The sequence below is a fragment of the Hippichthys cyanospilos genome, chromosome 2, assembly GCF_059441005.1.
Source record: "Hippichthys cyanospilos isolate Australia breed blue-spotted pipefish chromosome 2, RoL_Hcya_1.0, whole genome shotgun sequence".
Taxonomy (NCBI): domain Eukaryota; kingdom Metazoa; phylum Chordata; class Actinopteri; order Syngnathiformes; family Syngnathidae; genus Hippichthys; species Hippichthys cyanospilos.
Window position 1 is genome coordinate 17,432,789 of NC_142370.1, and position 18,491 is coordinate 17,451,279.

At 41.7% G+C, this 18,491-nt stretch overlaps 3 protein-coding genes across 4 annotated transcripts; 1 reads left to right on the plus strand and 2 right to left on the minus strand.

Annotated features, from left to right (window-relative positions):
* The first annotated feature begins 228 nt into the window (after positions 1–228).
* Positions 229–9,055, plus strand: rcc2 (regulator of chromosome condensation 2). The gene is made up of 13 exons (XM_088407470.1): positions 229–372; positions 2,476–2,691; positions 2,766–2,859; positions 5,470–5,613; positions 5,698–5,829; positions 5,913–6,001; positions 6,084–6,198; positions 6,275–6,441; positions 6,526–6,706; positions 7,703–7,808; positions 7,922–7,994; positions 8,090–8,167; positions 8,385–9,055. The coding sequence occupies exons 2-13, from the start codon at positions 2,491–2,493 to the stop codon at positions 8,487–8,489; spliced, it is 1,485 nt and encodes a 494-aa protein (XP_088263596.1). The 5' UTR covers positions 229–372; positions 2,476–2,490; the 3' UTR covers positions 8,490–9,055.
* Positions 9,056–9,283: 228 nt separating this feature from the next.
* LOC148427633 (large ribosomal subunit protein eL22) lies at positions 9,284–12,374 on the minus strand. 2 transcript variants are annotated; one of them, XM_088407471.1, is made up of 4 exons: positions 12,279–12,374; positions 11,351–11,461; positions 9,827–9,951; positions 9,284–9,468 (listed from the first exon to the last, which is right to left on the minus strand). In XM_088407471.1, exons 1-4 carry the CDS (start codon positions 12,288–12,290, stop codon positions 9,324–9,326), a joined length of 393 nt encoding a protein of 130 aa, XP_088263597.1. In that variant the 5' UTR covers positions 12,291–12,374; the 3' UTR covers positions 9,284–9,323. The 2 variants fall into 2 exon arrangements, with proteins under 2 accessions (XP_088263597.1, XP_088263599.1); XM_088407473.1 differs by having other exon boundaries at positions 11,351–11,458; positions 12,279–12,332.
* A 1,372-nt stretch (positions 12,375–13,746) lies between these two features.
* icmt (isoprenylcysteine carboxyl methyltransferase) lies at positions 13,747–17,529 on the minus strand. The gene is made up of 5 exons (XM_088436012.1): positions 17,301–17,529; positions 16,546–16,634; positions 16,171–16,340; positions 15,306–15,523; positions 13,747–15,119 (listed from the first exon to the last, which is right to left on the minus strand). The coding sequence occupies exons 1-5, from the start codon at positions 17,517–17,519 to the stop codon at positions 14,940–14,942; spliced, it is 876 nt and encodes a 291-aa protein (XP_088292138.1). The 5' UTR covers positions 17,520–17,529; the 3' UTR covers positions 13,747–14,939.
* Positions 17,530–18,491: the final 962 nt, after the last annotated feature.

Below are 18,491 nucleotides of genomic sequence, written 5' to 3' on the forward strand. Positions count from 1 at the left end.
AATGAGGTACCCCCGTTATAGAGTCATACTGATGGTTTCAACAAAAAAGGTTTTTTTTGTTTTTTTTACTGCAAACTCACTTTAAGTGATCCTTTAAATAAAAAAATGCTCTCGCATGTAAAAAAAAGTACACTCATACAGATGGATGGATGGATGGATGGATGCGCAAAGTAACTGCGCGGTGTGACCGTGTGGAAACAAAAACTGATGCCGATTCAGTACAGTAGAGTGTCATATATGATGGCGAGTATGGGCAAGCGACCACGTGATGCGGAAGCAGACTCTAGCTTCTTTTGTTCACATCAATCAAAGCGGACACGGACGGAGAGCTGCTGAATCAGGAAATCGCTTGTACATGATTTATTTTCCACGGTAAATATGACGAAAATGTTTTCCGAGAGATCCGATGTATTCATTTCCTCATCCCCGACAAACTGTAACGTTTTGAAAATGTTTGTAAAGTTTGTCTTCCCCCTTGTCGCGGTATTGTTTTACGTACATGTCTTTATTAAGTATGCGTTAGCTTAACGCGGAGGTAACGTTAGCTTCATTATGCCAAAATGTTCGCGTGCAATTCAGCGAAAGGACGGAGAGAAGTTTAGTTTGTAAAAGGCATGAACTTTAGCCTTATGCGGAGTCCCCAGATAAAAGTTGACGAATTGGCGTCTGGTTTAGCTTGCTAGCCAATCTCCAAGCGAACAAAGAGCGTCGGTGCTTAGCTACGTGAAGCTAGCGGCTACGCACACACGCGCTGCTTTGTTTCATTTTGTGTCCGTGTGCTTTTATAGTACGGATTACAGAAACTACTTTATTGTCCTTGTTCATCCCGCCAGCTCTATAAATCCCGCGAAGTAGTCTAGGAAAGAGACATCTACAAAGTAAAAGTCAGTTGCAACTCCTCTTGACACTTTTTTGCGCATGTCTGCCAAAATGTTGAAATGGTTAAAAAAAAAAAAAACTGCTGTTATTCGTTTGATAGCTTCTAACCGGAGTTGGGATAAGTTAGTATACACAATGAAATGTATGTTTGTTTTTCTTTTTGACATGTCCGGAGAGTGTCAAGAAAACTTTTCATCATCATCATTTCTGTACCGCTTTGTTGCCAATTACACAAAACGTATGAACACTTTCGGCCTTGGTTTGAGTTTGTGTTTAGGGTCTTACATAACTTCTGTGGCATATGTTTATGATTAATATTATACGGTACAGTACAATACAATACGGTTGTCCTCGGTCTACGAACGCTATAGACGTTATGCTATAAATGCGTAATGCAAAGCATAATATATGGGTGCCCCGATAATGAGAGGAAAAACATAGACAGGCACTAATTATGTTTGCCAAATATTTCAGAACGTAAGTTCATCAAAGAAAAGTGGCTTCATTGTATGGGTCTCATACAACTTTGTGAAAACGTACCGAGAGTAAAATAAAACAGGCTGGATAGACACCTTTGCCGAGCAGACTAGAATAAGGAGAGCTGTTATTTTGTTTTGTTCGTTTTTTAACCAGAAGTGCAATAATTACATGGGAAGCAGCCGCTTCATTGTGGTGAAACACCCAAAACGTCAGCCACATATTGAGAAGACCAGTCAATGCTCCAAAATAAACATAGTTCTAACTAGCAGTATGTCATACAAATAGCCTCTGTAATCTTTTATTTTGAAGTTCATTCCGATCCCTCTTCCTGACACTGGGCTTCTTGATCGTCTTAATCAGCCTTGAGTGTGTGTGTTTTTTTTTTGTTTTGTTTTTTTAGGGCCCGAGCAGCTACCGCGGGCGAGAGCCCTCTTGTTTTTCTCCGGATTATTATTATTATTATTATTATTATTATTATTATTATTATTATTCTCCCGAATGAATTGCATTTTTGAGGGCCTAAACATGCACGGTTTTTGTTGTGTTTTTTCCCATTTTTCATTTAACTTGACACAAGTCTGACTGGCACCGCGTTAAAGCGAAGAGCATTCAGCTTTGAACAGCAAAGTAGTAGAGCAATGTCTGGAATGCATTTTAATAAGGGCTTCTGTGTTGTCAAAAAAACTTACCGTTAGCTGATCGCAAGCGACAAAACCTGTTGATCAAGCCAGTGATTTTTGTGGGCGACATGCAGGTAAATCAGCCTTCAAATTGAAGCATTTTAGTAGCATTTTACTTTCTTTTTGCTCTTATTTTTTAAGTCGTTTTTTGCAAATACGGAATGAGATACAAAAATTGGAACACAAGCTATTTCTAAAACTTGGCAATATCGCTCCCTTTACCCACCAAGACCTCAATTTGGGATCTCTGGAGGTGCAGTTTAATATGAACATGTCATATGTTGAAAGCTTGTGTGTCGATAACTGATCTTGTCATTTCTAATCGTGAAATGCAATGCATGCAGACTGTCGTTAACTGAGGCCCTCTGAATTAGTGAAATGTTGCAGAATTCTGAATTACAGAAATGGTGTAGAAATTGTTGCTCTTTATTCACAGCTTCTTTGACTGAAAATGCCACGCAAGAAGGTGACAGATGTCTCTGGAAACGGATCCTTGAAGAAGAAGCGAGCCGGTGGCAAAAGGAAAGAGAGAGACTTTAGCAGTGACGACGAGTTTGACTACGAGCAGGAGAATAACAAGAAGCCTGGGAAGCCTTCAATAAAGTCCACTCTGCAACCCATCACTGTGGCGGATGATGTGAAAGAGAAAATTGTGAGTCTGTTGCTAAAACCAAAAATAGCAATTTGTTTGGCAGTTTGACCTCCATTTGCATTTCCTTTCAACAGAAACTTGAATGCCCAAAGGTTAAAGGCCAACTCATCATATTTGGTGCAACTAACTGGGATTTGATTGGACGAAAAGAAGTCCCCAAACAACAAGGTAGAATATGTCACACAGACGCATAATATTTGATGGGGGACACATACTTTCAAATCAACGTGCGTATCTCGCATCCATCTACTCTTTTATTCAACAAAACTTTTGATCTCACGGGAAAAAGAACGTTAATCGAGAAAAAAAAGAACACAGCTTTATTGAATAAATGCTGCTCAGACCATGAACCTCACGGCGTAAGATGATGATCAGCACACAACAACTAGATTGTTGTCACGACCATGCTTCCGGGAGTAACTTCAAAATAAAATGGTCCCTTCGTTTCATACATTACTTGATAGCTCACCTTTTATTTTCAAGCATTGTCTGACTTCCTTTACAACCAGTCGTGTCGCCAGACCCATGTCACTGGGGCGTATGCTACTCCGGTAGCTAGGGCATATGCTGCTCAGGTAAAAATTTCACCAATAAAAACAAATTCACTTAGAGCGCACATGCCGCATACCACTTAGTTTAGTAATTCAAATTTCTAATGTGTAGCTGATAGCTGTATAGCTGTGAGCGTGGGGTAATCAGTAGGAGATCAGCATTGAGCTTGTGTTAGTTGACAATGTAGCGGCTCAATCAGAGGTGCTAAACAAATGGCCCGTGGGCCGGTTCTGGCCCGCAAATGGATTTAAATCAGCCTGAGAGATAATTTCGGGAAGCACAAAAATGAGCTGAATAATAATTAAAAAATGAAAAATGTTTTATGATTAATGGTAATGTTTATTTGATATAATTAATTTTTGATGCTGTACTTGCTTTATTTTGGATAATATTAAACATAATAAGCTGCTCTAAAGTTACATTGTATGAATTGATACCATGATTTTATTGGTCTGACCCACTTGAGAATACATTTTCCTCCATACGGCCCGCAAGCTTAATCGAGTTTGGACACTCCTGCGCGGGATGATGCAGTGGTTCTCAAAAGGTCTACAGTCAGGGGGAAAAACATTTTTTCCCTATCATCAAGTTGCCAGCCATATACTGTACATCGATTTACTGTGACAACTATTAATATCTGTTGTTGGTTTTTGCTCACGTCTTGTAAGTGCAGTTTGAACCTTGGATTTACTACTTCCTTTTAGCTGTGCAATTTTTGGGTCTCCAGACATTTCTGTCAGGATCCAACAATCTGGGATGTAAAATGAGCACTGATAATATGTGTGTGTGTGTGTGTGTGTGTGTGTGTGTGTATATATATATATATATATATATATATATATGTGTGTGTGTGTATATATATATATATATATATATATATATATATATATGCACACACATTTTTCGTGAACATAGAACATACTGTACAGCTTGTGCTAAGCTTGTAAGTGCCTATTACATGATTGCGACTTTATTGTCTATTCATGTATGCGTACAGTGGACACCCCTCCCCCCCAAAGAGGTGTTCTTGATGCATTTACAGGCACACGCTGATAAATGTGCTTTGTTGCAAAGGGATTTGTGATGGAAGGGGGTGGGGGTGGCTTATTTGTAGCAGTTGTTTAGACAAAGAATGTTGGGAGGATTTCTACGCTGCACCTGCTCTACATATGTGGAGTTGCGAGGATGGAAAATGATGGCTTTTGGCTTTATTTTCTTTTAAGTCTTCTGTAGACCAAGCGTATTATTTTGTGATTTGTACCTTTTGACTCATTTGCGCTATCCTAAGTTACATTGTGGTATTTCGGATGATACCTCATATGTTTGAATGGAACACAACTAACTTTGCTGTTTTGCTGAGACGAAGTTGAGAATGCAACCAAGGACATCAACAGGCTGGCTCTTACGGAGGATATTATTCAAACTTTTGTTAATACGTTTTTTGTTTTTTTTTCTGTTCTTTTAGGCCATTTTATGAAGACAATATTTTCCGCTGAGATAATTGGAGTAAAAAGAGTCGTGTGTAATATCCGTCTGGTGAAGTACAGTTCAAGCAAATTAATGCTTCCGTTCCTTTAGGTGGGTTATGAAGTAAAGCATCTTTGCGATTTGAAGGTGCAATATGCCATTAAAACTCAACATACTTGCAAATTTAATCTATTGTTTTGGCCAGTTAAAAGCTTCCGGTAAGATAAGTCTGACATATCTCCAAGTGCATCAATAGTTCACACTTTTTTCACGTGTCTGTCTCTTTAAAATTTTAACAAGCTCTTTGCAAAAAATTCACGAGCTCTTTTCTGTTTGCAGGCTCGTGGGCAAAAGCATTGCACACCCTTTAAGGATTATTCATAATGAATTTGAATTTAATTGCATTTGAGCTTAAGTTGTTTCACATTAAACAGGTCAGAAAGGGAAAAAAAATGTGCTAGGAATATGAACGTGTTCCTGGAAAATGCCTACTTTTTAAGAGGCTCCTGAATCCATAAGGTTTGAGAACTTCTGTATGGAATATATCTATGCATGTGTTGGCATGACTGAAGCAAAAACGCCAGAGACCATTCACAGCCTCTATACAGTGAATCCTGCAAAGTAACCCTGCCACTGGATAATTCCAGTGCGTGGTCCGATCACAAAGCAAAAGTTGTTTGACCTCATCAGTTGTGCTCACTTTCTATGGGAAATCCCTGAAAGATGAAATCAGTTGCTTTTTTTTTTTCCCCATTTCAGCGGCTTTCCGCAACCTGGGCCAAAATTTGTGGAGTCCGCACCGCTACGGCTGTCTGAATGACGTCCTGGTTAGCTGCGTGATTTCCGGCCCGTGCGCGGCTCACAGCCTTCTCATCACTGCCGAGGGCAAACTGTGGAGCTGGGGTAAGTCCGCAATCCGCTTTCATTTTCTTGCATTTTTAAACGTCGAAAGAAGTGTCACGTCTCGGTAAATGCGTTATCGGGCAGGTCGCAATGACAAAGGTCAGCTGGGCCACGGAGACACCAAACGCCTGGATGCTCCCAAGTTGATCGAGGGCTTGGCAGATGTCGTGGTTGTTGCTGCGGCCTGCGGGCGCAATCACACCTTGGCCCTCACAGGTATGCGTGAATTAGGCCCCTTTTTTTTCTTCACGACCCGAGCTGCGCCTTATGTACCTTTTCTTTGCGGCCGCTTTGTTTAGAGGACGGCATCGTGCACTCTTTTGGTGAAAACAAGCTGGGTCAGCTTGGCCAAGGCAGTCAGACGGACGCCGTCCTCAGCCCCGCAACGGTAAGTGTCAACTTCAAGCCACAATAAGATAACAGTCCCAGCGGGAGAGCCAATTGCGTGGTGGTGTGTTTTGGGTGCCCAGATTTCCTACAATGGCCAGCCCTTGGTGAAGGTGGCATGTGGGGCGGAGTTCAGCATGGTGGTGGACTGCAAAGGGAACCTCTACTCCTTTGGCTGCCCTGAGTACGGACAGCTCGGTAAGACGGAAGCACACCAGTGGAGTTTTGACTCCCAGATTTGTGTCGTTGAGGCAGCTGTTCGGTGTCGTCGCAGGCCACAACAGCGACGGCAAGTTCATAGCTCGTGCTCAGCGCATCGAGTTTGACTGCGAGCTCATTCCTCGCCGTGTCGCCATTTTCATTGAAAAGTCCAAAGACGGGCAGGTGCTGCCCGTGCCCAACGTGGTGGTCCGAGATGTGGCCTGCGGGGCCAACCACACGGTGAGAAGCCGCAACGGATTGATCGGTATGCCTCCCCCCCCCAACCCCTTTTGAAGTTTTGAAGCACGCGCTGTGTGTGCACAGCTGGTGTTGGACTCTCAGAAGCGAGTATTCAGCTGGGGTTTTGGAGGTTACGGCCGTCTGGGACACACCGAGCAGAAGGACGAACTGGTTCCTCGGCTGGTCAAACTCTTTGATTTCCCCGGTCGGGGAGCCAGTCACGTCCATACGGGCTACCAGTGCTCCTTTGCCATCAGCGAGAGCGGTAAGACTCAGTTGCGCGCTTCGCTCTTCAAATCGAGTGGCGCTAGACTAAAATCAATATTGAGTCTTGGATTGGTTAATTGGTGAATTCAAAATAAATATTTGCATTCTATGGGTGTCAATAATGACTGTAGCACCCCAAATATAAGACACTTTTTGTTTTCCAAAAAATGGCAGTCAAAAGCCGAGTTCTGACCCACAGATGTGCATTTTTATTTCGGCCGTATTCTGACTTCCAAATATTACCATAACTGGACGAGCGAGAGGGCTGACCTCGGTTGGCTGTGCCAATTAAAAGTTTTGAGGTATTGACCCTCTGTGAAGGTATTCCATTTGACTTGTTTATCAGTTGCGGTATTCGGGCATATACGCACTATCATAAACTTGGAACACAGATTGCGTGTGATTGTGCGCAACTTTGGGTATTATATGGCAAGATTAACAGGAGCCACTTCTCGAGGAAAAGGAAAAAGGACTGCTTTGAGTTCATTCACCGTTACTCATGCGTTGCGTTCACTTACCTCTCACAATGCGTAAAATCTGAAACACTTAATCCAGGACAAATATCTAATTTATGGATACAAACGTAAGAAAATATAAATAATTTATAAAGATGAGATTTATTCTGTTTTTGCAGTTTTTACATTGTCGTCAAACTGTTGGCACGTCCTGTACATAGTAACATAGAAAAAAACTGAATTTCCCCCTAAGATTGAAGGTGCATCCTAAATTTGGGGAATTTCAGTATGTGTACTTTCACGATTTACAGTCTGCTCCTGTACCCTTTTCCCACCAATAAGGTTAAAAAATGAAGTTTTGCTGACCAGAATGGATTGCATGCCGCAATGCAATTTGTACAATCGAATAGAGTGCCTATATTATACAATCAAATGGGGAGTGCTGCAAATAGAAAAATGTTTTCAATGTCAGCAGTCACGCCATCGACAGTCCGGACAAAATTAAGGACATCCCACCCACGCTTATGTCGCGCTTACAGGAAGTCTCTTCTTCTGGGGTGTGACCAACACTTCCAGAGAGTCGACGATGTACCCCAAAGCTGTCCAGGATCTGTGCGGCTGGGAGATCCGCAGCCTGGCCTGTGGGTACGTTCCTGGCAATCGGCGCTTTAGCATCAACTCTCTGACCGACTCGGGAGAAAAGACTTGACTGTGTGCGTTTGGTCGTCTGCGTGCGTGCGTGCGTGCGTGGGAAATAGGAAGAGCAGCATCATCATCGCCGCCAACGAGAGCACCATCAGCTGGGGCCCTTCGCCCACTTTTGGAGAGCTGGTAAGAATGCGTTTCACACGGCCCTCCTCAAGACGACTCGCGCTCGCGGCCCACCGTTTGGCCTAAAACGAGTCGATCGCGTCTCGTTGGCGTAGGGCTACGGCGACAACAAACCGAAATCCTCCACCACCGCCCAAGAAGTCAAGACCCTGGATGGCATTTATGTTGAACAGGTGCACTGAATGACTGGCGTCGTATGTATGGTGGGCCGCCCCCCTCCCCTCGAGTATCGTTCAAAGGTTCGGCGCGCGCGGACGATGAACCCGACGGCGCGGCGTCGGACCCCGGGCTTCGTTAGAGGCGTACGCTCGAATCCTGCATGCCTGTGCCCCGGAACGCGCCACGTAAAAGAAAGCCGGCCGGAGCTTTTGCTGTGCTCTGCTTCCGCAGGTGACGATGGGTTACGCTCACTCCATGGTCATCGCCAGGCAGGACGCGGCGGCCGAGCGGGAGCGACTGCAGAAGCTGCCCGAGTACAACCCCCGAACGATCTGACCGGCGTTAGCGGAAGAGGCTCGAGTTGGTCAGGGAGACCTGCGGGCGGGGGTTTGCGCTCGGGTCGCAACGAACTATCCGGACCGCGGCGCTTGTTGAGCGAGACCGAGTTTACGTCAAGCACTTCTGCCTCTTCCTTTCCTCGATGTGCTTCCCTTTCCCCCTTTTGTTACACTCATTCATTTCATTTGTCTTAACGTGTTGCAGTATTTGAGAAATGAAATTTTGTCGGTGCTTCAGCACGACCCCTCACCTCTGCAGGGATGGATGCTCCATACGAGTGCCTACGTTTTCCATGGCCCCGTTATGGACGTTTTATGTTTCCATGATGTTCTCAGCTATGTTACATTCCTTTAGTTATTCTTTACAATAGATGGACGTTGGTACAATTGTCTTGAATGATATCATTTGGGGCCAATGCTGCACTGTATTTGAGCTGGGGAAGGTTGGGACTTTTTCTTTTTCAACCAGCAAAAGGTGTTTTTCTGCCACTTTTTACTGATCTTTAATGGTGTGCATTGTATTGGTTACATTTTCATTCCAATTAAAAAAAAAAGTTTAAATGACTCGGTTTGTTTCCCGTGTATAGTGCAGAATTACAACAGTAGTTTTTAAAACTTGCGGGCGGGACGATAACCATTGATCCACCGTGCCTCCATATAGTGTTTTGTTAAAACGAGATCATTTTGAACATCTTAAGGCACAACCGCAGTCGTCTGCAGCCCGTCCCAGTCGAGCTTTACGCTTGGCAGTGCCCCTCCTCGCACTATGAATCGCAATGAAAATACCGCGCATGACCGAAAACATTTTTTATTGTACAAAATCAGCTTGATGTTAATCTTCATCTTCCTCCTCCTCTTCATCCTGGTTGATCTGGAAGTAGCGCAGCTCATAGCTCTCTTTTGTGTTGGCCACCACGCGCAACCAGTCACGCAGATTGTTCTTTTTCAGATACTTCTTGGTCAGATACTTAAGATATCTAAAGAAAGACATCACAAACATGGGTCACATATCCTATATGTGTCAAAGCAAATGCTTGTAAACACATGAATAATGACCTAGGTTAACTTCAAAAACGGATTTGTGAATTGTCTTTTAGTTTCAAAATAAGATCTATCCTTATGTTAGTTTCAAAATAAGATCTATCCTTATGTTAGTTTCAAAATAAGATCTATCCTTATGTTAGTTAAAGTTTTGGAGCTGTGCCGACCTAAACTCAAGACAACTTAAAAGGAAGCAAATATTTCATTCAACGTGACCAAGAACCCCAACGATATTTGGGTACAACCCCGTCATGGTAACGGAACGGATTGATGAGATGGCGAGTCCAAGTTTACCTTTTGGAGAAGGGCACCTCTGACGAGATGGTAATCTTACTCTTGCTCCTCTCGATGGACACGACACCTCCGCCGAGGTTGCCAGCTTTGCCGTTGACTTTGATGCGCTCCTGGAGGAACTGCTCCTGCAAAGGCATTTAAGCACATTGTTGCGTGCAGGAAAAGGGGAGAGTGACACTTGGGTGCTGGAGGGCCACTGACACTTAGACGTCAATGAAGAAGTTGAAAAGTTTATCATTTCATAAACTGACAAATTTAGAAGGTCATTAGTGACATTATTCAGGAAATAAAATGGTCGTTTCCAATATGTATGCACATTTTTAAAATGTATTATATGCCTTCCGACGTTAACCAATTATTAGAGATGGGGCGTGATATTCCGGAGCCCGTGTCAGCCGGGACAGACAGACTACTCGAAACAGCGCTTCAAAAGCCTCGCTCAAAATCTGTGATCGCGCGGTGACAACATATGAGGCTTCACGTGAGACTGTCATTCTGCCACCTAGAAAACTTTATTCATGCTTTCTTTACAAAAGGTTCTCTAATCTGATCCATTAAGTGGTCTCCAACGCCCCCTATTGTCTTGAGGTGAAACAAGTCAAAGAATTTTCTGTTTGCTGACATAGGTTAACCACCGCTCAACGCAATGTCGCAGGAATATCAATGTAATAAATCATATTATAACTGCAATTGTTTTTTTTTAATGGTCCAATATATTGGACAATGATTATTTTTGTACACAAAATCTCACATGTCCCTCTCCAATCACATAGAAATCTCAGAATCATTGCATTTTGAAATGTTACATGTTTTAATCATCTGCTGGAAACTTCAGCTCCCTAGTGTTTTCTTTCCCATTGATTCTTTAATGGTATATCACAAAAAAATCTAAAGAATTTGCATATTTTGTAACATAATGCTACACGGGTCAAATTGCATGAAATGGAAATGTCTATATGTGTTGATAAAATAGACAATTTGTATAGAACACATAAAAGGATAAAATTAATTTTATCCTGCCGGCCACAATAACATAGCATAGCATGAAACAAATAACAGAGGAAGGAAAATACCTTCATCAAAACAGGCGTTCGTACATTTCTTTTAAAGAGTGAGAATAAAATGGCGCTGTAGTGTCTCATTTTAGCTATTGGTTGGCACCCAAATGAGATACATGACAAAAGATGTCAAAAAGCTCATGTCACGCTGTCATGACGAATACAAGAGCACTGTGTGCTAAATGAAAACAGAAAAAAAAATAATGCTTGCATTGCAGTACAATTGAAACCCCTGCGTTTGAGAATTATAGCTGCTATGACTCTAACCACCAGATGTCCCCAGTGTGGCAATTGAATAAGGCTTCAAGACAAGGCTTTTTCCAAATCAATATGGCAAATACCTCAAAAGTTTCACAAGGCTTCAGCAACCCAGCTCTATCAATTATTACATAACATGTAAATGTGCAAAACAACGTATATTTACATCCTGTGCTCTAATTGGTCTCCAAATTAAAAAGAGACTTACAAAGTTGGCGGCGTCCATAATACCATCTTCAACAGGATGAGTGCAGTCCAGTGTGAACCTGAGGACTTGCTTCTTCTTCTTACCACCTTTGCCAGTGTTCTGCTTCTTCTGCTTCAATGACAACACACCGCCACTGTTACAAAAATGTTCTAACCCAGAATGCACGGGTCCCAAACTATGTTGAGGCCCGCAAAATTCTTTTTGGTATTCAAATATGTCTTTTATGACTTTTTGACCTTCTCCTACACGTTTCAGTTAGCCACGATAGCAGTTTGGGGGTTTTAAAAACAAAACAAAACAAAACAAAACAATCTGCCCCAAAAGCTATTCGTGTTGGACTGCAATACACAGTATTCACATTCATCATTTATTTCCAGCTGCTTTTTCAACATTTAAGTAAATTCGTATTCCATTTCGATGTATGCTCAATGTAAACACGATCATTTACTTTAGTTAAGCCTAGTTGCTTTAACGGTTAATAAAATCTAATCGTCCAAAGTGATACGGTACATAATGTTAGGACAAGCGACGAAAGTGTATTCCGAGTGGTGGCCGATCGTAAACTAAACGTCCGGACTACAACATTCGGGCTCATGTAAAGACGGATTCAGTGCTTAAAGAATCGCAAAATGCCACCGACAATCATTGAAGCTGTTCATAAAAGATCATTTGCCCAGTGTCATGTTTAAAAGGAAAAGTAGCATGGTCGAATCCAAAACGTGGTGAGCTTGGCGAGCGGAAGCTAACGTTAGCTATAGGCCGCAAAATAATTATCTACTATGAACTATTGAACGGGCCACAACCGAAGCCTCTGTATTGGACGGTGAACGTCGATGAGAAGCAAAAGTATGGGCCTGATCGTCGTTGTTCAGTTTTACACAAGGCAAGCGACAGTTGGAGCTTCTTGTTGACACCAGATTTTACTTACAATGGGCGCCATGGCGAAGAAGCTCGCGGAGAGAGCGAGCCTAAACTGCGCATGCGTACTAACGAGTCAAGCAAGCCTCGTCACAACTTTTAGTTGAAAAAAACTTCTTGTTTCAAATTAAACACTTCCGGAATCAAACGATTCTTGTTATTATTTTGCCCTAAAATATCCGAAAACAACCAAATCTTTTGGTTTCCCAAAAAAATCTTTGTAATAAAAAAACAAAAACACGTTCAAAGAACACGTTTGTTTCAAAATGAAATGCTTCTGAAACTTAAAAAAATACATAAATAACAATTTCAACAGAAAAACCTTCTGGTATCAAAATATGGAGTAAGGTCGCTGTCAAAACATGTTTAACCATTCATATATGTAATAGTTACTGCTTGTGATCACGAGTCTAAATTGTTTAATGACATTTTTCTTGTTTGACTAAATTGTGTAGGTTTGAAAACATTTTTTGAATATTTTCTTTGTGACTACGAACCAAAATGTTTTTTTTTTTTCCGTATGGCTGACACCTTCACGTCTCTGCATAAATCTCTCGTGTGGATGGCTGTCCGGATTCGATCTCGTTTCTGTAAACTCGATTCACATTATGTAAATTACAATCACGTCATGTTTCAGAAACAGAACGCGATTATGTATGGTAATTTCCCGAAGATTCAGTAACAGTAAGGGATTTATTCTGGCAAAAGCAAACACCACAGTTGATTTGAAAGAAGTTTTTCCTTTGAAAAAAAAAAAACGATTTTGAAACCTATTAAAAAATAAACAATGAATTCCAAATTAAAATGTTTATATCTATTATAACTGGAATATAACTGGACATTTTTTTAAGCTAGTTTTATAGGCTCTTGGTACCACTTGCAATCAACAACTGAATTGTGTTCACAAATCATTTAAGTTTTAATGGTCACAAGTTGTGAAAAGTTTTGTTTGATTCATCAATTTTTTTGCAATGAAACCAGTCGTTTGACTTGATTCCAGAAGTGTTTCTTTTGAAACCAAAAGCTTTGTTTGATTTCAGAAGTTTTTCCTTTGAAACCAAAAGTTCTATTCAATCCTTTTTTGGCACAAATCTGGTTCCACAAAAGTTAAAATCTTCAATCCGTTATACATCTATTACGTGTTTTGCGTGTACTTTCCAAATGTTAGAAAAGTGCAAACATATGAGTGTAATCGCTGCAAGGCAGAAAGTTGCCTTGCTGACATTTTTGCTCTCTATCCTAAAGACAAGATGATCGCTGTCGAACAACACCTTCACTTGAACGCTATTAAAATGCAGTGTTTACATAAATACTGTACTTGCATAGAAAATATTTAGATTCTACGGCGAGGGCCACCACATTTTGCTTGCATTAGATGGCTTGCTTCATTATTGACACTGACAGTGAGATTCAACTATGCAAACATACAGTAGCATCACTTCCATTTGTTAGCTGCATATAAATGAAATCAACTAAACTGAAATCTTAAATAATTTAATAGTACAGTATTATACAGAAATGAAACCATACAAATGGGGGAAAACTTTAGTTGGTATGAGGCTTACCCGATCCACAATAAGCCAAAGAACGTTCATGACAAGCCGATGTGTGATGGTTTTTAGCCTGAGTGAAGGTGATACGGTGGATTACACGTATAGAACAGTGTCTGACTCAACGTCAAGTGAGTCTTTGAACATATGAATGTTCTGAATGCAGAGCTCCCACCCATTTTGTTCAACGGCACGACAGAGCAACAACGCTCTGGGTGGTATGGAAATGACAATGAGCACAGGTATTCTGTAAAAAAATAAATGTGGTCAGAGGATTTTTTTTTTTTTTTTTTTTAAATGTTGCTACATATGAACAGTCCATCAAAAAGAAAAAACAAATCCAAAGAAATAGGGCAGTGCTTAGCATCATTTCCATATGAGAGTGTTGGTTTGGGCCTTCTGCCTTAAGCCCTTCCTTTGATGGAATGCGCTGTCCATGGGTGTGCTCTCAGTTCCTCAGCTTCTTCTCCTATACGTAATGTACACCTGTGATTTGAAAGTGGTCGGCAAGTTTAGGCCGGGCACACAAAAGGGAATTGTCATCTTCCTATGTAGCCTTATAGCTCTTTGAAGCTGGAAATGTCTCTACTGTATGTAACTATCCCAAATGAGCATTCAACTGTGGAAGAGATAAGCCAGCTAGAGGTAGTGGAACTGAGACAGCAGTTACAGTAGAAATAAAATGAAAACAGCTTGTCAGGAACATCTACTTGCTGTCTGACTTGACAGGCTGGGTTGACATGTCACGTGTGAAGAAATGGGTCCTATTTATATGGAATCCCTTTTTTGCCGGCCGAAAAGGCTCATAATCAAAATACCGCTGGACCTGCATTGTTTCTCTATGCCGCCGATACCCGAACACCTTGTTGTTGTTCAACAGCTAGCATGGTCAAAGCATGCAAACAAAACGGCAAACAAGTTGCTACTGGGGACACGCAAAGACAGTGAAAGGTTTTGGTCTCTCTGGATTGTAGAGTTTGGTCATGTAAAAGCAGTCCGCACGCTTGCTTTACTGTGCTAGCTCGTAGGTCACCGCGATGACGGCATCACCGCTACCTGGGCTTCTTTTTTCTTTTTTTTTTTTTTTGGAGTCAAGTACACGCCTCCAAAGTTGTGCTCCGCTAGTTGACACGGATGCCTGAGATGAAGGGCAGCCCAGTGGGGACCCGCTTCTTGTATTCCACGTATTCTTCAGCAAAGAAATTAATGAGGGAAATCTCCTCTTCTTCAATCCGCTCTCGAAAGAACCTCCAGCTGGCGATGGTGTAGCCCAGTGTACAGACCGGGTTGCCGAGCACCACCTACAGCGGACACGACACGTCATCGAACAATTTAGTCGACGAGGACTATATCAAAAGGCATTCATCAATGTCAGTGTAAAACCCAACAGAGTAATTGGTTTTTCCAAATACAAAAATCATAAGGTGACTATCCCAAAAGGCACTATGAAAACATTTGCAGTATTGATAGCAAACCAGCAGTCATACCTGTGTTCCTATGCTCCAGTAGAACCAGCCCACATAGGAAGGGTGTCGAAAGAAAGCGTAGACCCCGCTTGTGACCAGCACGTGACTGTACGCCTTTTCATTCTGGACAATGTGGTTGAAGTTGGAGCCTGCCGTCAACATGGCCGCCTTGCGGAGGGCCTCGCCGCACAGCACCATGAGCAGACCCATCAAGCTCAACCATCTCAGCTGCTTCAGCTCTGAAAGACACGATGAGAGACGTCGGAGCAGAATTTCCGACACGATCGGCCACTGCCAAGAATCAGGCTTTTCTTTTGAACGCCAACGCCGTCAGTCTTTTTTTTCGAGTTTTCCTCTACTGTATACAAAACTAGCTGTAAAATGATTGGAACGGGACAATTCATAGCCGATGGCGATAGCAATAGGCACAAAAAACCCTACTGACAAATGATGTTCTTAAGAGGAGTCAGCCACATCCTTGACAGTCAGGTAATTGTAATGGTGACCGAGGGTCATCTACAAATGTGAACAGGTAACCAAACCACCTCTAATTAGAAATAAATATTATTTTGGGCTTTAGTGTCACAATGCAACCTCAATGAGGACAAGCGGTATACATGCATTGGTAGAGATGGTTTAAAAAAAGTTTTGTTTGATTTGGGGGGCAGCATGGCAGAAGACTTATCACGTTCGCCTTACAGTTCAGTGGTCCCGGGTTGGATTCTGGCTCCGGCTTTCCAAAGTGGGGTTTGCATGTTCTCCCCATGCCTACATGCGTTTTCGTCCCACAATCCCCAAAACATGCTTGCTCACAAATAATCAATGACACACTACTACTAGTAACTACCATTACGTTATAGTTTCAGCGACAAACATGACCACCAACCTGGAAATGTTAGCTTTTCCACCGTGAACTCAAGCCAAGATGAGACAGCAGCGAGAGTATATTCCCAACTGTGGTTAAGCAAGAATGAGTCCAGTGACAGGCTTTGAGGGTTAATGATGGCGGTCACCAAGTACTCAGAATAATGGAAGAACGCTAGCGAGCACATATACCTGCAGAGAGATGACAGTACTACACATGTTTAAGTTCTGACCAGCAAAAACATTACAATAGAGTAATACGGAGTCTCTAAAAATAAGGGTATTGATTCTAATATACAGTATTTTTCTAAAAGCCAGACTCCATACATATTGAAATAAGGGATGCGAGATAAAGGTAAAGATACTTAATAAAATCATGTAATATTCATTTACATACCAGCCAAAATGCGTCCAAGTGGTTTCGGCACAACTTATGATTAGACCACAGCCAAAAATGACCCCGAGAAAGCAGGCTCTTACAGCAACCTAAAATAAACACATGTTGAAGTTAAACTACAGAAAAACATATTTTTGTTATTGTCTTTAAAGAGATAAAAAGTTCTGAATGCATTTTTACACTTTTGCTGAATTTGTTGGTCGAACGAGTTTTCCCACATAGCGGTCACTCATTATGACAAATACCAATGAGTATCTTACGTCCATCATCACCTTTCACCTCATCGGCTAATATTATCCGGCGAAAGCGCAATTTTTAGTTCGATTTTGAATCTCTATACAGTAAAAATGTTGGGTTTAAAAAACACTAATATTCATTACATACTTCCTTAAACTGCACTTCACTTTTTTCCTACTAACAATTAAAACACGTAGGAGAAAAAAAATCGTAATACAGCAAACGATACCTAAATACACGTGTGACATATTTTCAACGATACCGGATCATGAAGGGATAAAATTCCAATAAATGTAACGTTTTTAGGTCATTGCGGCTTGAGGCGACACCCTTAACACCTGCTGTCTCGTTCTACTTTAGCTAATAGGATTAACAAAGTATATTGCAGTAACGAGCATAGAGTGTAAAACGTGTCGCGGAAGTCGAATTCCAATCGGACAGCAATTAATGTGCTTCTTCATTCAAGGTAAAACATAACTGGAATAAAACTTACCAAGTTCGCTCGGGTTATCGCTTACCTTGTACAGAGGTCCCCTGCAGACTACTAACAGGAGGCCATTGATGACAGCAACATGGACACAAATTGCTATTTTTCCGGGAGTTTCCGTCAGGTAATCAAAGACCCAGTCAAGGTGACCAAAGCAAGTTCTAATGAAAGGTATTATGACAACACTGAGACCTAAAATAAAGCTCTTAATACTTACTGTACCCTCAAGTACCAACTTACTGCCTGCCATGATGGAAAATGATCCCGTAAAGTATCGCGAGATCACATGGTGCGTTCGAAGTGACAAGGCGGAGTGTGGGGATTCGTGATGCTGCGTTTGTTTGCTCCTAAAATGTCGGTTTTTTTGGTGTTGCTATAGACTAATATTTTAGTCGGTAGGAATACGTGATCAACTTTCTTGGATGTCGTATAAATGTAATGGTAAAAAAAAAAAAAAAAACATTTTAGCTGTAGATTGTAATATTCTAGACTGTAATAAATGATCAACTTTCTTGCATGCCTTATACATGTAATGGTAAACAAACTATTGTTTTAATGGTACGTGAGATTAGTTTGACAAGTTTCCCTACATTTTATATTATAGGCAAAACAGAATACATCTTATTTCCTTCAAATAAAATAACAAATACGTTTTGGGGGAAAGTGTAGATACTGTAAATTTATTTCACCCATCCATTCTCGGTACTTCTCCTCACTAGGGTCTCAGCAAGCGTGGTGGACTGGGAGAGAGGCAGAAATGAAAATATTTATATACAATTTCACAGCCTTGGTCATTCTTTCCCCCTGCGTAGACTGCGCACGTTCTCCTCGTTCTTGCGTGGGTTTTCACCGGGTACTCTGGCTTCCTCCAATGCAAGGATATTCCATCCATCCATTTTCTACAGCCGCTTATCCACACAAGGGTCGCGGGCTTTCTGGTGCCTATCGTAACTGTTTTTGGGCAGTAGGCAGGGGACATCCTGAACTGGTTGCCAGCCGATTGCAGGCGAGGATATTGGACACTCAAATTGTCCTCAAGTGAGTTTGTGAGCGCAAATGCTCATTTGTCTTCATGTGGCACGCAAGTGGCTTGCAACCAGTGCAGAGTGTTACCCGCCTTCTCGTGAGAATATTATACTCTATAATGTACTGTATATACGTTGAAGATGCAATGTTTAATGTCCATTTTTTGTTCTCCCCCAACTAATTTCAAAGGATGAAT